The following is a 20,809-nucleotide window of genomic DNA, read 5'->3' as shown; positions in this document are numbered from 1 at the left end:
AAAAAAAGCAGCATGGACAAGTTGGGCCAAAGGGCCTGTTTCCATGCTGTAAACCTCTATGACTCTAAATAAATAAATAAAGGACAGATTTGGCTGCAGGGTCTTCCTAGGAGCGAATGTCTGTTTGTCTCTCACTATCTGGACTCACACATGAAGAATAGGGGATTGTTGTGAATGGGGGAGGGGGGACGAATGGAATGAGGCTATGCCCTTCGATCATAGCATCATAGAATCCCTACAGTGCAGAAGGAGACCATTTGGCCCTTCAAGTCTCCGCCAATTTTCCAACAGAGCATTTTACGAAGGAATCTGATACATTTACCCCACTAGTTCTGCTAGCTCACACATCTTTGGACACTTAAGGGGCAATTTAGCATGGCCAATCCCCCTAACCTGCACATCTTTGGACACTAAGGGACAATTTAGCATGGCCAATCCCCCTAACCTACACATCTTTGGACACTAAGGGACAATTTAGCATGGCCAATCCCCCTAACCTACACATCTTTGGACACTAAGGGACAATTTAGCATGGCCAATCCCCCTAACCTGCACATCTTTGGACACTAAGGGACAATTTAGCATGGCCAATCCATCGAACCTACACATCTTTGGACACTAAGGGACAATTTAGTATGACCAATCCCCTGCTCCTACACATCTTTGGCCACTAAGGGGCAATTTACCATGGCTAATCCACCTAATCCACACGTGTTTGGACACTAAGGGGCAATTTAGCATGGCCAATCCACCCTAACCTACACATCTTTCGGACTGTGCGAGGAAACCGGAGCACCCGGAGGAAACCCACGCAAACACGGGGGTGAAGGTGCAGACTCTGCACAGACAGTGACCCAAGCTGGGAATCGAACGCCGGTCCCCGACGCTGTGAGGCAGAAGTTGCTGACCACAGTGCCATTGTGCTGCTCTCTACTGAATCGCCTGTCATTCACCCCCTCAACACAACCCCCCCTCCCCCCACACGATGTGACAGCGTCAGAAAAGGAAATGGGGCAAAAGGGGAGAGCGTGGTGGGAGGAGGGGGGGGGGAACCACACTGTCATCCACTCTGGTCCATGCTAATTTTTCACACTCAATGCGTTGAGAGCCTATCGCCAGCCCGGGGCAGTTTAACAGCTGTAACACACTGAAGCAATCCATTACACTGATATAGAATGAATACAAATACTGATAAATAGTCCCTTTGGGTTTGCAACATTCTTCCTCTAGGTTAACCTTCCACGTTGCGGTTTTACTAAAAGAATGAGGCATTGCTGAGGCAAGGTGCGACCACGCTTGGCCTGTTTCTGTGCTGTAAATTCTATGTAATTTCTAAGTTATTAGTAGTCTCTGTTTTGTTTTAAAAAAAGTCCAACAGACATGTGCCTGTCTGTCTGTCTCTCTCGCCCTCTCTGTGCCCCACGCACACAGAACAGCCCAGAGACTTCCCCACCCCTCTCTGCTCATTCGACGTGTCCCCTACATGGGTGGGCAGACAAACATCTTGCATAAAATAGAAATTTCTGTTGTCATTGCATTGCCGTGGGTACAGAAGGATCGTCGCTGCTGGCTCCTCTTGGCAGGAGAAGGAACAAAATTAAAAAGTCGAACGACTGCGATCAGTCGGTCCGAAGGAAAAAGCCAAGTTTTTTTTTTGTCTCTCCTCTTTGCTCCTGGCAGTTTTCCCCATCCAAATCGCTGCTGTCTTTTTTTCCCTCTCTCCCGAGGTTGGATTTGGCTGTATCGATTTCCCTTCCCTCAGTTTCTTCGTCTCCTCTCCTCGCCCACGCCTTTTAGCCCGGAGATGGAGTTTCCCAGGCACCTGACACAGGAGCTGGGCTGCGTGGATTTGCGATATCTACCTCTCGCCGCTGCTATGCCAGAGCGTCGGTCGTCCCGAATCCTGGGTGTTGAAATCCTGGGAACTGGAGACCGGAAATACCTATGGTTATGTGTGTGTGTGAGTGTGTGTGTGCGTGTGTGTGAGTGTGTGTGTCTGTGTGTCTCTGTGTGTGTGTCTATCTGTGTGTGTGTGTGTATCTGTGAGTGTGTGTGTGTGTGTGTGTCTGTGTTTGTGTGTGTGTGTGTCTGTGTTTGTGTGTGTGTGTGTGGGTATATGTGCGTGTGTGAAGTCTCACAACACCAGGTTAAAGTCCAACAGGTTTATTTGGTAGCAAAAGCCACTAGTTTTCGGAGCACTTGCTGCCCCTTTGTCAGGTGAGCCAAATAAACCTGTTGGACTTTAACCTGGTGTTGTGAGACTTCTTACTGTGTTTGCCCCAGTCCAACGCTGGCATCTCCACTTTGTGTGTGAATAGCCCAGCCAAGCTACAGCAGGCAAGGTGAAACATGGACTAGGAAATCTGACAGCATCTGTGGAGAGAGAATAGAGCCAACGTTTCGAGTCTGGGTGACCCTTCGTCAGAACTGAAGACAGAGGAGATTTATGCTAATCTAAGTTTCCTCCAGGAATGCTGAAAGCCACATCCACCAGTGAAGAGGCTCGTTTTGTGCTTATTCTGATTCTTATCTTTTCTTTTCCCTGCATTTCTTTTTCAAAACAAAACCCACATGGTTTTGGCAATAAGCAGCAGCAGGAAGGCTCCCCCACCCTGGTTGGTGGCTCCTCTTCCTCTCCTAGCGATGGCCGCCGTTTTTTGTTCTTGGAAAACACCCGTGTCTCTCGCTCCTACAGGAAGGCAAAAAAAAACCTCCCTTTTGCACTATCCGAACCAGAGAGACCAGCCCCTCAGCTGGCACGCCGATGCTTCTTGGTTTGAACTCAGATATGTTCCTTTCCCCCAGCTGGCGGCAACTTGGAAAGGGGGCATTGTGCAGAAGGAGCAATGGGAGAGGAACCCTCAGCAGCCCTTGAAGCAACGGGGGATAGGGGAGCTGCACCAGAGCGTGGGTCCCACACGCCCGTGTGTCCTCACGCCTTTCCGTTGGCAGAACCAGCAAGGGGTGGGTGGGGACGGAAGGAAGAGGCGGGTGTCGAGGAGGCAGCTACGGAGGTGGAAGAATCACTCCATGGTCCAAGGTGCGGGGGGGAGTAGAGGGGCGGAGGAGGGGGGAGGTGGGTAGGGCCCTAACAGCTGCTGGAGCTGGTGCAAGGGGTGGGGAAGGAGGGGGAGCTGAGTCCCAGCTGGCTGTCGGAGCGCTGGGAGTCGCCGCCGTGGGCGCTGCCTGCCTCGGCGATGGCGCTGAGGAGCTGCTGCTGCTGCTGCTGCAGAGTTTCGGCGATCAGCCGCGGCAGGGCATGGAAGCTGCTCGTCAGACCCTCCAGCTTGTTCTCCAGGCTCATGATCTGCTTCTCCAGGTCCTCGCCGCGGTCGTTCAGCTCCGTGATCAGGTCGTACATGATCGTCTGCATCTGGGACACACACACACACAGGAAAGCATCAGAGCGTCATTCCTCAACTTAGCATCCCTTAATGGCACCACTAACACTCCCCTTTGTCTTATATTAGAGGGTGGCACAGTGGGTTAGCACTGTTGCCTCACAACACCAGGGACCGTGTTCGATTCCCAGCTTGGGTCACTGTCTGTGTGGAGTCTGCACATTCTCCTCATGTCTGCGTGGGTTTCCTCCGGGTGCTCCAGTTTCCTCCCACAGTCTGAAAGACGTGCTGGTTAGGGTGCATCGACCCGAGCAGGCCAGAGAGTGCCAACTAGGGGAATTTCACAGGAACTTCATCGCAATGTTAATGTAAGCCTTACTTGTGACACCAATAAATAAACTTTACTTTATTGCTCCCCACTCTCTCTCTCTCTCGCCTTAAGATCAGAAAATTGTGGCTTCAAGTCCCAACCCACAGACTCTCAGAATCTTTACAGCAGGAGGCCATTCAGCCCACTCCAGTCCATCATGCAAACCAGCCTCCCATCTATTGACTCTGTCTACACTTCCCGCTGCCTCGGGAAAAGCAGCCGGCATAATTAAGGACCACACACATCTTGGACATTCTCTGTTCCACCTTCTTCCTTTGGGAAAAAAGATACAAAAGTCTGAGGTCACGTACCAACCGACTCAAGAACAGCTTCTTCCCTGCTGCTGTCAGACTTTTGAATGGACCTACCTCGCATTAAGATGATCTTTCTCTACACCCTAGATGTCACTGTAACACTACATTCTGCACCCTCTCCTTTCCCTCTGCATTGTTTTGTCTGTATAGCGCGCAAGAAACAATACCTTTCACTGTATCCCAATACATGTGACAATAATAAATCAAATCTTGGCCACAGCTGCAAGGTCTCATAACAAGCTGCAAAAACCTGCTTTCACAGAGACAGCATGTACCAAACAATTTCAACACAGTGAAGAATGAACACTGTGTTGTGGTCACAGTTCTATGTTCTGTAAGTTCAGCCCAGTGTATGTTTACACTTCTTTGACCAGCACAGGACAGGCTCTTGCCAGTAGCACTATCTCTCCAAACTTTCTCGCTTTACGTAATGTGTTAATTTTAAGACCCGTCCAATAAAAGAAATTCAGCTTTGTATCAATGCCGCCTCAGTCTATTCAGAGGAATGAACGGCCCCTACACACGGGACGGGGTTTACGACATTAAAAGCACTACATAAATTGTTGCTGCTGCGAGTTACCACAGAGGCTGTTTCCACCACTCTTTCGGAAGCACATTCTGGATCACAACAACTTGTTAACAAATAAATCCCATCTCCCCTCTGCTTCCAGCCAAAGCTGTGGCCTAAAGCTGTCAAAAGATGCTCTCCGCATTTGCAACACCTGTAGACTTTTCCCTTTTTTTTCCCGATGTGAAGTGAATTGAACAGAATCAGGGATCCTTATTCCGTATCGCATCTCCCCAAGTGAGTAATTCTTGACGCTGAAACTGTGTTGCAAAAGTAGGAATATTCTCCTATCTTGAACACAACTAACTCTCTATCTGGGACAAGGCTAAAAATTCCCAAATCCTCAAGGCTAAAATTTCCCAAATCCTCAAGGCTAAAAATTCCTAAATCCTCACTTGAAATAAAATTCCTTGTTTAAACTGGGATTGCCCCGCCTGTCATTGACTGTCTACGCCTCATGGCGGTGCCCTGCACTCATGAAACAAATCACAGGCTCCACTGCGCTTCTAAATCCAAGCGAGGAGTCAGAACAGTTCACACTCACAGTGCCATTCATCTGAGTTGCCACTAGCAACAGGGATAACTGGCACAATGTCAGCCACTGCCCCTGTACATCTAACTCAGACCCTGTATATCCCCTCCTGCTCCTGTACACCCCACTCTGCTCCTGTATACCCCACTATGTTCCTATATACTCCACTGTGCCCCTGTACATCTCACTCATAAGAACATAAGAACATAAGAAATAGGAGCAGGAGTAGGCCATCCAGCCCTTCGAGCCTGCCCCGCCATTCAATAAGATCATGGCTGATCTGTCGTGGCTCAGTTCCACTTTCCCGCCCTCTCCCCATAACCCTTAATCCCCTCTCCTATCAAAAACCCATCAACCCGCGTCTTAAAAATATTTAGCGAGGCAGCCTCCACCACTTCAACGGGCAGAGAATTCCAGAGATTCACCACCCTTTGAGTGAAGAAGTTCCTCCTCAACTCCGTTCTAAACCGCCCCTATATACCCCATTCTGATCCTGTATACCCCACTCTGCCCCTGTATACCCCACTCTGCTCCTGTATACCCCACTCTGCCCCATATATATCCCACTCCTCCCCTGTACATCTCACTCTGCCCTTGTATATCCCCACTCTGCTCCTGTACATCCCACTCTGCTCCTGTACATCCCACTCTGCTCCTGTACATCCCACTCAGCCCCCATATACCCCACTCTGTCCCGGTAAACCCCACTCTGCCCTTGTACATCTCACTCACTCCCTGTATATCCCACTCACTCCCTGTATATCCTATTCTGCTCCTGTATATCCCATTCTGCCCCTGTATACCCCACTCTGCCCCTGTATACCCCACTCTGCCCCTGTATATATCCCACTCCTCCCCTATACATCTCACTCTGCTCCATATATCTCATTCTGCCCCTACATAGCACATTCTGCCCCTGTATAACTCATTCTGCCCCACAGAACTCACTCTACCCCTGTACATCTCACTCTGCTACTGGCCCTAAATATCCCATTGCTCCACCAGTCTTTTCTATTAGACATACCTTCACCCATATGTCTGATTCTGTCACTGCCCCTGTGTATCTGACTCTGCCACTGGCCCTGTGTATTTGCCACTACCCCTGTGTATCTGCCACTGGCCTTGTGTATCTGATTCTGCCACTACCCCTGTGTATCTGCCACTGCCCCTGTGTATCTTCCACTGCCCCTGTGTATCTGATTCTGCCACTGGCCCTGTGTATCTGCCACTGGCCCTGTGTATCTGCCCCTGCCCCTGTGTATCTTCCACTGGCCCAGTGTATCTGACTCTGCCACTGCCCCTGTGCATCTGACTCTGCCACTGCCCCAGTGTATCTGCCACTGCCCCTGTGTATCTGACTCTGCCACTGGCCCATGTATCTGCCCCTGCCCCTGTGTATCTGCCACTGCCCCAGTGTATCTGCCACTGCCACTGGCCCATGTATCTGCCACTGCCCCTGTGTATCTGCCCCTGCCCCTGTGTATCTGCCCCTGCCCCTGTGTATCTGCCCCTGCCCCTGTGTATCTGACTCTGCCACTGGCCCGTGTATCTGCCACTGGCCCCGTGTATCTGCCACTGGCCCCGTGTATCTGCCACTGCCCCCCGTGTATCTGCCACTGCCCCCCGTGTATCTGCCACTGCCCCCCGTGTATCTGCCACTGCCCCCCGTGTATCTGCCACTGCCCCCCGTGTATCTGCCACTGCCCCCCGTGTATCTGCCACTGCCCCCCGTGTATCTGCCACTGCCCCCCGTGTATCTGCCACTGCCCCCCGTGTATCTGCCACTGCCCCTGTGTATCTGCCACTGCCCCTGTGTATCTGCCACTGCCCCTGTGTATCTGCCACTGCCCCTGTGTATCTGCCACTGCCCCTGTGTATCTGATTCTGCTGCTGAGCCTGTTGATCCCACTATGTCCTCGCAACCTCAGCCTGTCCCCACAGTGTGTAACTGATGCTGAGGTATACTTCTAATTGATACACAGCAATGTGTGGGCTGAGGGATAAGTATTGGGCAGAATGGCAGGAGTGAGTCCCTCCAACTGCGTCCAGCTGGGAGAATATTTACCCCCCCCCCCCCCGGTCCAGTGTCTCAACCGACCGTACTGCATTACCGCGATCATCCTCTAGATTCCTGAGCAGGTTTGAACCCACAACCACTCTGAAGCAAAGATGTGCAGGTTAGGTGGATTGGCCATGCTAAATTGCCCCTTAGTGCCCAAAGATGTGCTGGTTAAGTGGATTGGCCATGCTAAATTGTCTCTTCGTGTCTAAAGATGTGCAGGTTAGGGTGGATTGGCCATGCTAAATTGCCCCTTAGTGTCCAAAGATGTGCAGGTTAGGGGGATTGGCCGTGCTAAATTGCCCCTTAGTGTCCAGAGGTGTGTGGATAAGATTGAATACAACATGGATCAGCAAAGCTCCCTCACCACTCCCTCTAGAAATGACAAGGGCAAAAAAATAGAAAGAAAACAGACCGTCTGTGTATCTCTCTTGTTTCTGCTGTACCACGTCCCAGCAATCCCTGTGATCTATCAATTTCTAACAACACGCAGTACGCATGGAGTGGAGCGGCGCCACTTTGGAGACAGTCCCTGATACGGCTAGTCCTGGTGTTAGAAGGATTGCTAATTGAATTAGATAAAGATCCGCAATTGGATTAAAAGAGCTGGCTGTTACCATAGTCACAGCCGGAGAGGTGGGGGGGGAAGGGGGAGGGGAGCAGAGGTACAAGCAAACGAGAGGCAGGTAAATGAAACGAGATGGAACAGCTGGTGGGATTAACCAAGCAACAAGCAAGGAGATTCCTGCCGCACAGATTTAATCCTCTAATAATTTAAAGTATGCTCTTAACTCCTGTATAATGCCACTATGCAGCTTCAGAATAATCCCCTCATTATGCCAGTATCTGACTCCCGTGGTGGTGTTAAGTTGCTGTAGGTTCCTGCCCCAACCCCTCTGCAAACACTGTACACCCCACTTTGCCCCTGTACACCCCACTTTGCCCCTGTACACCCCACTCTGCCCCTGTACACCCCACTCTGGCCCTTATATCACACTCTGCCCCTGTACACCCCGCTCTGCCCCTGTACACCCCGCTCTGCCCCTGTACACCCCACTCTGGCCCTTATATCACACTCTGCCTCTGTACACCCCACTCTGCCCCTGTACACCCCACTCTGCCTCTGTACACCCCACTCTGCCTCTGTACACCCCACTCTGCCCCTGTACACCCCACTCTGCCCCTGTACACCCCACTCTGGCCCTTATATCACACTCTGCCTCTGTATATCACATTCTATCCCTGTACACTCACTCTGTCCCTGTATATCATACTTTGCCCCTGTATATCCCCCACTCTGCCCCTGTACATCTCACTCCGCCCCTGTAGATCCTTTGTACATCCTCTCCTGGAGATCCCAGCCCTCATAGGAGGGATCCGACAGCACTTACCCCCCCACCCCACCTAAATGATCCCCTCACCCTGATCCCCCTACTTGCTCTGTGAGCTTCCTTTCCCTGCGAGGTAAGAAAGCCATGGAAATCACAGAATCCCTACAGTGCAGAAGGAGGCCACTCAGCCCATTGAGCCTGCACTGACAACAATCCCACCCAGACCCTATCCCCCATAACCACACGTATTTACCCTAGCTAATCCCTCTGACATTCAGGGCCAATTTAGCATGGCCAATCCACCTAACCTACACATCTTTGGACACTAAGGGGCAATTTAGCACGACCAATTCACCTAACCTGCACACCTTTGGACATTAAGGGACAATTTAGCACGACCAATCCACCTAACCGCACATCTTTGGAGGTAAGAGATTTTCTTTCCCCTGCCCTGATCTTAAGGGATGATGTGGAGATGCCGGCATTGGACTGGGGTAAACACAGTGAGAAGTCTCAAAACACCAGGTTAAAGTCCAACAGGTTTATTTGGTAGTACACGCTACTAGCTTTCGGGGTTTGCCACCTGACAAAAGGGGCAAACCCCAAAAGCTAGTGGCATTTACTACCAAATAAACCTGTTGGACTTTAACCTGGTGTTGTGAGACTTCTTACTGATCTTAAGAGAACCAGAGCAAATTGGACCATCCAGCAGAGGTCAGCCCTCTCAGTCCACGCCAGGGGTAGAACCAGGCCTCACTGAGTGACTCAGGACAAGCAATGACCAATCGAGACATCAAGGGAGGCAAGGCAAAATTGCGGAATCAAATGGGGCTGAGGGAAGGTGAGCCGTCCCACCCTCCCCGCAGCAGAGTATTGTGTTCTCCACATGACTATTACCTTTGACAGATCGACCAGCGTGTTTGCCTGATCGTTCAGCTTCCTCTGCTCCATCTTCACATTGCGAAGCCTGTGGGAAAAGCAGAGAAATACAGATCCTCACACAACTGCCGAAGGTGAAAAGTCCCACTCACGCCCCTCAGCGTGCCCAATCCACCCCCCGACGCCCGCCACCCCCGGACATGTGTCTCCTTCCAACCGCCCTCTGCAGACAGGCTGGCTCCAGCCCTGGTACATAGGTCAACGTTGAATGGGAGGAGGCCATTCAGGCCCCTCAAGTCTGCTCCGCCTGCCATTCAATCAAACCTTGATGGAACCACCCCTCAAGTCCATCGCCGCACCTTTACTCCGTATCCGTTGAGACCTCACCCGACTGACCACAATCTTGAAACTTCCCATTGGTACCCCAGCATCTACAGGCTTCCATATTTCCGCCACCGTTGGTCAGGCTGGAGTTAACGTTATAGTGAAGAAAGCCCCACCAATGTCTCCACTGTCTCAGAAGACAAAGGAAATTTGGCATGTCAGCTAAGACTCTCACCAACTTTTACAGATGCCCCATTGAAAGCATTCTTTCTGGTTGTATCACAGCTTGGTCTGGGCTCCTGCTCTGCCGAAGTCGGCAAAGATCTACAAAAGGTCATGAATGTAGCCCAATCCATCACACAAACCAGCCTCCCATCCATTGACTCTGTCTACGCTTCCCGCTGCCTCGCCAAAGCAGCCAGCATAATCAAGGAGTCCACGCACCCCGGACATTCTCTCTTCCACCTTCTTCCATCGGGGTAAAGGTACAAAAGTCTGAGGTCATGTACCAACCGACTCAAGAACAGCTTCTTCCCTGCTGCTGTCAGACTTTTGAATGGACCTACCTCGCATTAAGTTGATCTTTCTCTACACCCTCGCTGTGACTGTAACATTACATTCTGCACCATCTCATCTCCTTCTCTATGAATGGTATGCTTTGTCTGTACAGTGCGCAAGAAACAATACTTTTCACTGTATCCCAATACATGTGACAATAATAATTCAAATCAAAATCAAATCTTTATTCCTTACCCAATGCTGTGTGCATTGGTGATTTTGTGGTAGAATTCTTGCCTGCCACGTGGGATGTCTGGGTTCGATTTCCAGCCAAGCAGAACCCCTTCTTTGGAGAGACATGATGGCACAGTGAGTTAGCGCTGCTGCCTCACAGTGCCAGGGTTGGGTCACTGTCTGTGGAGTTTGCACATTCCCCCCGTGTCTGCATGGGTTTCCTCCGGGTGCTCCAGTTTCCTCCCACAGTCCAAAGATGTGTGGGTTAGGTTGATTGGCCATGCTAAATTGCCCCTTAGTGTCAGGGGGATTAGCTCAAGTAATTGCTTGGGGTTAGGGCCTAGATGGGGATTGTGTTCGGTGCAGAAACGATGGGCCAAAGAGTCTCCTTCTGCACTGTATGGATTCTATGATTCCCTCCCATCTACAGCCTTCTGCTTTCCTTACTTGCACCATCCTTGGTCAGAAACAGGCCTCCTGACATCAACACTGAAGCCCCTGACTCTTAAGACGATGTCCTGTTTTTCTTGATAACACTCTTATTAATTTGAGGGACATGGGTGTTGCTGGCTGGTCCAGCACCTAATGCCCATCCCTAGTTGCCCTTGGAGGGGCAGTTGAGAGTCAACCACATTGCTGTGTGGCTCTGGAGTCACATGTAGGCCAGACCGGGGTAAGGACAGCAGATTTCCTTCCCTAAAGGGAACCAGATGGGTTTTTCCGACAATGAGTCATCAGTAAGTTCTTAATTCCAGATATTTTTTATTGAATTCAAATTCCACCATCTGCTGTGGCAGGATTCGAACCCGGGTCCCCCAGAACATTAGCTGAGTTTCTGGATTAATAGTCTAGTGATAATACCACTCGGCCATCAGCTCTTGCTCAAAAAGAAATAGTTTTTCGGTACCTGCACTGCAGAACTCCTTAATTATTTGGAACACTTCAATAAAATTACTCCTGAAACTTGTATATTCAGTGGAATACAGGCCATATCTTTATCCCCAGGTATCAATCCGGTGAGTCTACACTGTTACCTGCTCCAAGGCTGAGATATCCTTCTCAAAGTTGAACAGTATTGCGCAGGATTCTTGCAGTACTGCCTGCCCAACACACAGTGCCCTCCCTCCCCTACAGCGCTGCTGGGTTCCAATGTGCCACCTACCACTCAGTGTTGCTGTGTGCCAACCTACTTTTCAGCCAATCCCAAACAAGCCTTTCCTCCCCAGTGCCTGAACAGCGATAGGCTTAACGTTTACGTGTATCTCTGCCTCTCCAAGGCACAGACTCCTGCTGAGCCGAGACAGTGAATGTTTTACATAGGTAACATCACAGCTAAGTCAGATCCTGTCCCCATCCAACACGTACACACACACTCGCTAGCAACCATCACTGGCTAGCAACCAGAGGCAGGAACTGTAACTCAATCCTAAACACACGTTATTCTGTATATAAACTGGCTGAACCCCACGATTAGATTCCAGTCTGTAACTCACTCCCGGGTATCTGTTATTCTATATATTAACCACCCCGAACCCCTCGATTAGATTCCAGTCTGTAACTCACTCCCGGGTATCTGTTATTCTAATATATAAACCACCCCAAACCCCTCGATTGGATTCCAGTCTGTAACTCACTCCCGGGTATCTGTTATTCTATATATAAACCACCCCAAACCCCTTGATTGGATTCCAGTCTGTAACTCGCTTCCGGGTATCTGTTATTCTATATATAAACCACCCTGAACCCCTCGATTAGATTCCAGTCTGTAACTCACTCCCGGGTATCTGTTATTCTATATATAAACCACCCCAAACCCCTCGATTGGATTCCAGTCTGTAACTCACTCCCGGGTATCTGTTATTCTATATATAAACCACCCCGAACCCCTCGATTAGATTCCAGTCTGTAACTCACTCCCGGGTATCTGTTATTCTATATATAAACCACCCCGAACCCCTCGATTAGATTCCAGTCTGTAACTCGCTTCCGGGTATCTGTTATTCTATATATAAACCACCCCGAACCCCTCGATTAGATTCCAGTCTGTAACTCACTCCCGGGTATCTGTTATTCTATATATAATCCACCCCAAACTCCTCGGTTAGCCTGTAACTTGCTCCAGAGTGTTGCCTATCGTCCTGTATATTGACTCTCTGAGTGCAGACCTCTGCCCATTCCCATGACTCACTGATGGATAGCCTGCAGGAACTTCCTCTGATGCTTCCTCACTTTGGCATGATCGATCTTCTTGAGCAGTTTTGTGTGTTTGTAGATCAGCCAGGTTTCCCTCAGAACATTGGCTGCTGCATTCTTTATCTGGTGGGGGTAGCGGAAGAACCAGATTAGGGTGCACCACAACGAGCAACTGGAAGTCTTATCATCGGACCCTTTGCAAAGGGATTGTCACACCATTAGGACCTGAATACAACTCCCTGCTGGGACCTCACCAGAGTGGTAGCCTTGCCCTGAGACCCCTTTAACAGGAAATCCCTCATTACTGGGATATTTCCAAATAGTAATCTCACCATCGCGACCCCTTTATAAGGAGAGTCTCAGCCCGAGACCCCTTTATCAGAGGCAATCTAACCATTGAGACCTCTTTATCAGAGGGAGTTTCACCATCAAGACTCCTTTATCAGGAAAGTCTCAGAGGGGCAATTTTGCATGATCAATCCACCCAACCCACTCATCTTTGGACTTGTGCGGGTTAGGTTGATTTGTCATAACAAATTGACCCTTAGTGTCAGGGGGATTAACAGGGTTAGTGTGTGGGATTATGGGAATAAGGCCTGGGTGGGATTGTGGTCAGTGCAGACTCGTTGGGCTGAATGGCCTCCTCCTGCTCCTGTCTTCCATGTTTCTGTGAAAGAAGCTTATCCACACCAGTTTCCTGTCTGACCTATGCCTCCCTTGAATGGGGGGATGGGAGGGTCTCCAGCCCCACTTCTTCACCCAAGGATAATTCACATCCTTGGATTCACATCCTTTGAGAACCTTATTTAAGCTTCACTTGGAATATAGCGTTCAATTCTGGTCGCCACACTACCAGAAGGATGTGGAGACTTTGGAGAGGGTACGGAAAGGATTTACCAGGATGTTGCCTGGTATGGAGGGCATTAGCTATGAGGAGAGGTTGGTGAAACTTGGTTTGTTCTCACTGCAGCGACGGAGGTTGAGGGGAGACCTGATAGAAGTCCGCAAGATTATGAGAGACATGGACAGAGTGGATAGTCAGAAGCTTTTTCCCAGGGTGGAAGAGTCAGTTACTAGGGGACACAGGTTTAAGGTGTGAGGGGGTAAGGTTTAAAGGAGATGTACGAGGCAGGTTTTTTTACAGAGGGTGGTGGGTGCCTGGAACTCACTGATGGGGGAGGGAGTGGAAGCAGATACGACAGTGAGTTTTAAGGGGCATCTGGACAAATATATGAATAGGATGGGAATAGAGGGATATGGTCCCCGGAAGGATAGGGAGTTTTAGTTCAATCGGGAAGCGTGATCGGGGCAGGCTTGGAGGGGCCAAAGGGCCTGTTCCTGTGCTGTAAATTTCTTTATTCTTTGTGTGTTCTTTGCATTGGCAGGAAGCTGGAGACCAGCTGCCACTTGACTCTGATTACCAATTCCAAGAATCCCCAGGGACTGGTGAAGGAAAGGGGTGAGGCTCACCGCTCCCCCTGCCCCGTCGCTGCGACAATGCGCGGTAACTGTGAGCAGGTATGGTAAACTCCGGCACTGCTGCAGAACACACCAACTTGACCTTGTATCAGACGCCCCCACACTCTGGCAGCACACTCACACACACACACGCACACACATCCTGTTTTTGACAGCAGTCAGGCAGGCTCAAGGACAGGAGAGAGGGAGGATTGCTCTTCTCTCTCTCCCCCTCCCCCCAAATCCGGCCAAGCCTCCCAGATGTTTCCCACGTCCCCAGGCCAGACAGGAGACCCCTCACCTCTTCCGAAGCTCATCCGTCCGGCGAGGGTGGGTGGGGGGGGCTTTTGATGTCACTCCCAACAGCTACCTTGGATCCCTTCTGTGGGCCAAGTGCGAGATGGGGGCTGAGCCGTGATTCCCTCTGTGGTCAATCAGCTCACCAACAGCATACAGAATTGTGCTGGAAGGGCGGTCACTTTGCAGGGGAAGCGCGTGGAGGCACTTGGACTTGCAAGAAGTGGAAATAGTTATAAAAATACGTATCTTAAATATATAAGGGGCGGCCTGGTGGCACAGTGGTTAGCATTGCTATCTCACAGTGCCAAGGACCCGGGTTCAATTCCCAGCTTGGGTCACTGTGTGTGTGGAGTCTGCACATACTCCCTGTGTCTGCGTGGGTTTCCTCCAGGTGCTCCGGTTTCCTCCCAGAGTCCAAAAGATGTGCAGGTTAGGGTGGATTGGCCATGCTAAATTGCCCCTTAGTGTCCAAAGATGTGCAGGTTAGGGTGGATTGGCCATGCTAAATTGCCCCATAATGTCAGGGGGATTAGTGGTGTAAATACATGGGGTGACAGGAATAGGGCCTGGGTGGGATTGTGGTTAGTGCAGGCTCGATGGGCTGAATGGCCTCCTCGTGCAGTGTTGGGATTCTATGATAAAGTGCAGCCCTTTAAAAATAGCAACAGAGAGGCGCTGGGGACCATGCTGTCTGGGTTTTGAGATGCAGAGCATGGCTGGAGGAATAGCACCTTGTCACTCACTTTACTGAGGGGGCTTGTCCATTCCCATTAATTTAAACCTCTAGCCCACAGGTGTAATACCCACAGAGTGAGCAGCTGAGGGTGGTAACTGTGCCTGTGCGGACGGGTGGGAAGTGTTCGCAGACGTTAATGAATCCCGCTTACCCTCTTTGTGAGCTGTGTATCCATCATGAAGTTATGGACGTGTTTCTCAGCTTTGGTTAGTTCCAGTTTCCTAGCAACAACCGCTACCACCAGAGCTGTACATCCTGCACCCTTGGGGAGGGGGGAAGGGATGAGAGAGATTGAGATGCAGGCAAACAGAGAGATAGAGGAGGGAGAGGCCAGAGCAATTGTACACTCAGAAAAAAAGGGACACACACACACACACACACACACACACAGTCACAAACAGATGGAGTGATAAATGGACACAGAGACAGAGAGAGAGATAGAGGGAGAGGGAGATAGACAGAGAGAGAAAGTAGAGAGAGAGAAACAGAGAAAGAGACAGAGAGAGATAGAGGGAGAGAGGGAGAGGCACAGGACAGAGAGAGAGGAAGAGAGAGAAAAAGAGGGGAGAGACAGAAGGAGAGAGACAGAAGGAGAGAGACAGAAGGAGAGAGAGAGAGAGAGACAGAGAGGGAGAGACAAAGAGGGGGAGACACGGACAGAGAGAGAAAGGTAGACGGAAAGAGACAGAAAGAGAGAGAGAGAGACAGAGGAAGAGAGGGAGAGAGAGAGCCCGAGGAAGAGGAAGACAGAGAGGGAGAGGTACAGACAGAGAGAGAAAGGTATAGAGCAGAGAGAGACAGAGAAAAAGATAAAGAGAGAGACAGACAGACAGAAAAAGCGCGGGAGAGAGGCGGAAAGAGAGAAAGAGAGGGAGAGACGGAGAGAGAGAGAGAGAGAGACAAAGAAAGAGAGGGAGAGAGACAGAGAGAGAGAGGGAGAGAGACAGAGAGAGAGAGAGACGGAAAGAGAGAGAGAGAGACAGAGCGAGAGGAACAAACAAAGGGGGAGATAGAGACGAACAAAGACCAAAAAGAAATGAAGAATCATATGGTCAAAGAAAGGGAGATAGAGGCAGAGAGGGTGTCAAATAGAGAGGGGAAAAGTCAGAGACAGGTAGAAAAAGAATTTATGCAAGAGATGGAAAGAAACACAGAGAGGGTGAACCAAATGAACAGATAAAGTGATGCACAGGCAGAGGGTGTCAAATGGATGAAGAGTTTGAGAGTCAGTGACAGAAAGTAGGAGATAGAGAGAGACAAACAGGGAGATACAAAGAGAGACAGACAGAGAGATAACGAGAGACAGACAGAGATAACGAGAGACAGACAGAGATACAAAGAGAGACAGAGAGATAAAGAGAGACAGACAGAGAGATAAAGAGAGACAGACAGAGATACAAAGAGAGACAGACAGTTAAAAAAAGAGATAGACGGAGAGATAGAGAGAGACAAATGGAGAGATAGAAACAGAGACAGACAGAGAGGAGAAAGTGATGCACAAAGAGGGCGATGGGAAGGCAGATTCGAAGGCAATGAACAGAGTGATAGATGGAGAGACGGAGAAAAGAGGCACAAAGAACAAGAGAGGGCACCCAGAAAAGGGAGGGGGAGAAAAATAAAGCAGAGATTATTTTTGAACAAGTGCTTTTTTCTGAAAAATAAACTTCTCTTCCTACAGAGTAAACGCTGAGATAAAACCGGAGACGCATCGGGGGTAAGGCCAGACCTCCAGCGTCCCTCCAACAGGTTCCCAAATCAGAACCCCTCACACATAGCACCCATCCCCCCTCCCACCTATCATTGCAATCTGGCAATTTCACAATGCACAAAGAAGAGGGGCAAGGCTAGGGGGTGGAGACAGAAAGACGGACAGATGAGGGAGAGAGAAATAAAGAGAGAGGGACAGAAAGACAGAATCAGCGAGAAAAGAGAAACACGAGACCAGAGGAAGAGAACGTTTGTGAGAGAGGAGAAGGAGTGAGAAAGACAACGGAGAGGTGGAAGACAAGAAAGAGACAGACAAGAAAAGGAAGAGAAAGTTAGTCAGAAAGGAGAGAGAGAGCGAGAAAGATAATGGAGAGGTGGAAGATAAGAAAGTGATAGAGACAGGAGGAGGAAGAGAAAGTTTGTGAGAAAGGAGAGAGGGAGTGAGAAAGATAACAGAGAGGTGGAAGACAAGAAAGAGACAGAGACAAGAGAAGGAAGAGAAAGTTTGTGATAGAGGAGAGGAAATGAGAAAGATAACAGAAAGGTGGAAGACAACAAAGTGAAAGAGACAGGAGGAGGAAGAGAAAGTTAGTGAGAAAGGAGGGAGGGAGCGAGAAAGATAATGGAGAGGTGGAAGACAAGAAAGAGTGATAGAGACAGGGGGAGGAAGAGAAGGTTTATGAGAGAGGAGAGGGAGTGAGAAAGATAGCCCAGAGGTGGAAGACAAGAAAGAGTGATAGAGACAGGAGGAGGAAGAGAAAACCACATGGAGAAAGCAGAGAGAGACAGACTGAGAGAGCAAGAGAAGACAACAGGGGATAAACAGACAAAGAGAGAATGACAAAGAGAGAGAGTCACAGAAAGGGGGAAGGAAAGAATAGTGAGGAAAGAGATTGATAGGAACAAGAGCATTGAGGAGAGAGCAGCAGACATCTCTGAATACGTTGCCTGCTGTCTCACCCAGTGATGAGTAAGTGATCAGAGAGAACCAAAGAAGGGAAGGAGGTAAATACATTGTAAGTATAGAGACAGGTTCAGTTCTGAGAGCAGGGTCATAAACTGCTGAGAGTGTCCAAACAATCCGTCAGTGTAATCTCTCTCTGCCTGTCCCCAGTGTCAGCCAAACAGGGCGCACAGAGATATTAATCCCTTGATAACTCACTGACAGAGTGTAGGAAATTTTTAATAACAGGTTTTAAATCATTCAGATAACTCCCTCGTTGATAGCCGTCTGCACTAACTTACATCTTGACAGGAGGTACAGATTGAAATAAGGCGTCGCTCACGTCATGCGCTGTTCTATAAATGCTCTATCCTGTACCACGGCAGGGTTTAAAGCCAGTGGGCCCCGCAGAAAGGTTAGCACAAGGCCTACGAGATAACACCTCCCTATCTGAGATGCAGGGAAGTAAAATAGAATTGTTCCCCATCCCATACCCCAGTGAGAGTCAGTGTGTGTGTGACCCGTACCCCAGTGAGAGTCAGTGTGTGTGGAACCCGTACCCCAGTGAGAGTCAGTGTGTGTGGGACCCCAGTGAGAGTCAGTGTGTGTGGGATCCGTACCCCAGTGAGAGTCAGTGTGTGTGGGACCCGTACCCCAGTGAGAGTCAGTGTGTGTGGGACCCGTACCCCAGTGAGAGTCAGTGTGTGTGGGACCCGCACCCCAGTGAGAGTCAGTCTGTGTGGGACCCGTACCCCAGTGAAAGTCAGTGTGTGTGGGACCCGTACCCCAGTGAGAGTCAGTGTGTGTGGGACCCCAGTGAGAGTCAGTGTGTGTGGGATCCGTACCCCAGTGAGAGTCAGTGTGTGTGGGACCCGTACCCCAGTGAGAGTCAGTGTGTGTGGGACCCGTACCCCAGTGAGAGTCAGTGTGTGTGGGACCCCAGTGAGAGTCAGTGTGTGTGGGATCCGTACCCCAGTGAGAGTCAGTGTGTGTGGGACCGTACCCCAGTGAGAGTCAGTGTGTGTGGGACCCGTACCCCAGTGAGAGTCAGTGTGTGTGGGACCCGTACCCCAGTGAGAGTCAGTGTGTGTGGGATCCGTACCCCAGTGAGAGTCAGTGTGTGTGGGACCCGTACCCCAGTGAGAGTCAGTGTGTGTGGAACCGTACCCCAGTGAGAGTCAGTGTGTGTGGGACCCGTACCCCAGTGAGAGTCAGTGTGTGTGGGACCCGTACCCCAGTGAGAGTCAGTGTGTGTGGGACCTGTACCCCAGTGAGAGTCAGTGTGTGTGGAACCGTACCCCAGTGAGAGTCAGTGTGTGTGGAACCGTACCCCAGTGAGAGTCAGTGTGTGTGGGACCCGTACCCCAGTGAGAGTCAGTGTGTGTGGGACTCGTACCCCAGTGAGAGTCAGTGTGTGTGGGACCCGTACCCCAGTGAGAGTCAGTGTGTGTGGGACCCGTACCCCAGTGAGAGTCAGTGTGTGTGGAACCCGTACCCCAGTGAGAGTCAGTGTGTGTGGAACCCGTACCCCAGTGAGAGTCAGTGTGTGTGGGACCCGTACCCCAGTGAGAGTCAGTGTGTGTGGGACCCGCACCCCAGTGAGAGTCAGTGTGTGTGGGACCCATACCCCAGTGAGAGTCAGTGTGTGTGGGACCCGTACCCCAGTGAGAGTCAGTGTGTGTGGGACCCCAGTGAGAGTCAGTGTGTGTGGGACCCGTACCCCAGTGAGAGTCAGTGTGTGTGGGACCCCAGTGAGAGTCAGTGTGTGTGGGACCTGTACCCCAGTGAGAGTCAGTGTGTGTGGAACCGTACCCCAGTGAGAGTCAGTGTGTGTGGGAGCCGTACCCCAGTGAGAGTCAGTGTGTGTGGGACCCGTACCCCAGTGAGAGTCAGTGTGTGTGGAACCCGTACCCCAGTGAGAGTCAGTGTGTGTGGGACCCGCACCCCAGTGAGAGTCAGTGTGTGTGGGACCCGCACCCCAGTGAGAGTCAGTGTGTGTGGGACCCGCACCCCAGTGAGAGTCAGTGTGTGTGGGACCCCAGTGAGAGTCAGTGTGTGTGGGATCCGTACCCCAGTGAGAGTCAGTGTGTGTGGGACCCGTACCCCAGTGAGAGTCAGTGTGTGTGGAACCGTACCCCAGTGAGAGTCAGTGTGTGTGGGACCCGTACCCCAGTGAGAGTCAGTGTGTGTGGGACCCGTACCCCAGTGAGAGTCAGTGTGTGTGGGACCTGTACCCCAGTGAGAGTCAGTGTGTGTGGGACCCGTACCCCAGTGAGAGTCAGTGTGTGTGGGACCCGTACCCCAGTGAGAGTCAGTGTGTGTGGGACCCCAGTGAGAGTCAGTGTGTGTGGGACCCGTACCCCAGTGAGAGTCAGTGTGTGTGGGACCCGTACCCCAGTGAGAGTCAGTGTGTGTGGGACCCGTACCCCAGTGAGAGTCAGTGTGTGTGGGACCCGTACCCCAGTGAGAGTCAGTGTGTGTGGGACCCGTACCCCAGTGAGAGTCAGTGTGTGTGGGACCCGTACCCCAGTGAGAGTGAGGAAGTTAAGTTGCCAGAAGGAGTTGCTGAGTGGAAACTGAACGTGTAACCGGAGCGAGGGAGTTCACCTCAGATCCCATCCCAGATATCTAGGTTAGATGCCAGATGTCCCTGACACAAAGACCCTCCATTCTGAGAATTGTATATGATCCCTTACTCTACTTGCAAATTCATTTTTTAAAACATGAAATATTAAACTCAGGATTTATCTCTGCTAGTTGGCAGTGACGTCAATCGCTTTAATCACTTCTTAAACATCCCCCTTCCTTTCCCCGTGATAGTGACCATGCCGGAGGTGAACTCTCCCAGCCAGCAAAGAGACCATGCCTATAGTGATGTAGACAACTCCCTCAGGGACCCACTCCCTGAACCTCTCCACCTCTCCCTCAGTTCTGATCACACAATTGGGGTGGCACTGTGGCACAGTGGGTTAGCACTGCTGCCTCACAGCTCCAGGGACCCGGGTATGATTCCCGTCTCGGG

General features: G+C 50.7%; 1 protein-coding gene across 1 annotated transcript in view; it reads right to left on the bottom strand.

The window, feature by feature from the left end:
• Positions 1-2,089: 2,089 nt before the first annotated feature.
• LOC145339094 (small conductance calcium-activated potassium channel protein 3-like) overlaps positions 2,090-20,809 on the bottom strand; it is a 67,772-nt gene continuing 49,052 nt past the window's right edge. Inside the window, exons 4-7 of the mRNA XM_080183524.1 lie at positions 15,289-15,399; positions 12,639-12,766; positions 9,413-9,482; positions 2,090-3,373 (exon numbers count right to left, since the gene is read on the bottom strand). Of these exons, the coding sequence (XP_080039650.1) occupies positions 3,089-3,373; positions 9,413-9,482; positions 12,639-12,766; positions 15,289-15,399 (594 nt within the window). The 3' untranslated portion in view covers positions 2,090-3,088. The remainder of the gene's footprint in view (positions 3,374-9,412; positions 9,483-12,638; positions 12,767-15,288; positions 15,400-20,809) is intronic.

Source organism: Carcharhinus amblyrhynchos, unplaced genomic scaffold, assembly GCF_965287045.1.
Source record: "Carcharhinus amblyrhynchos unplaced genomic scaffold, sCarAmb.v2.hapA chromosome_322, whole genome shotgun sequence".
In the NCBI taxonomy this organism is placed as follows: Eukaryota; Metazoa; Chordata; class Chondrichthyes; order Carcharhiniformes; family Carcharhinidae; genus Carcharhinus; species Carcharhinus amblyrhynchos.
Note: the sequence above shows the minus strand (reverse complement) of the source record. Positions and strands in the feature narration are given on the sequence as shown.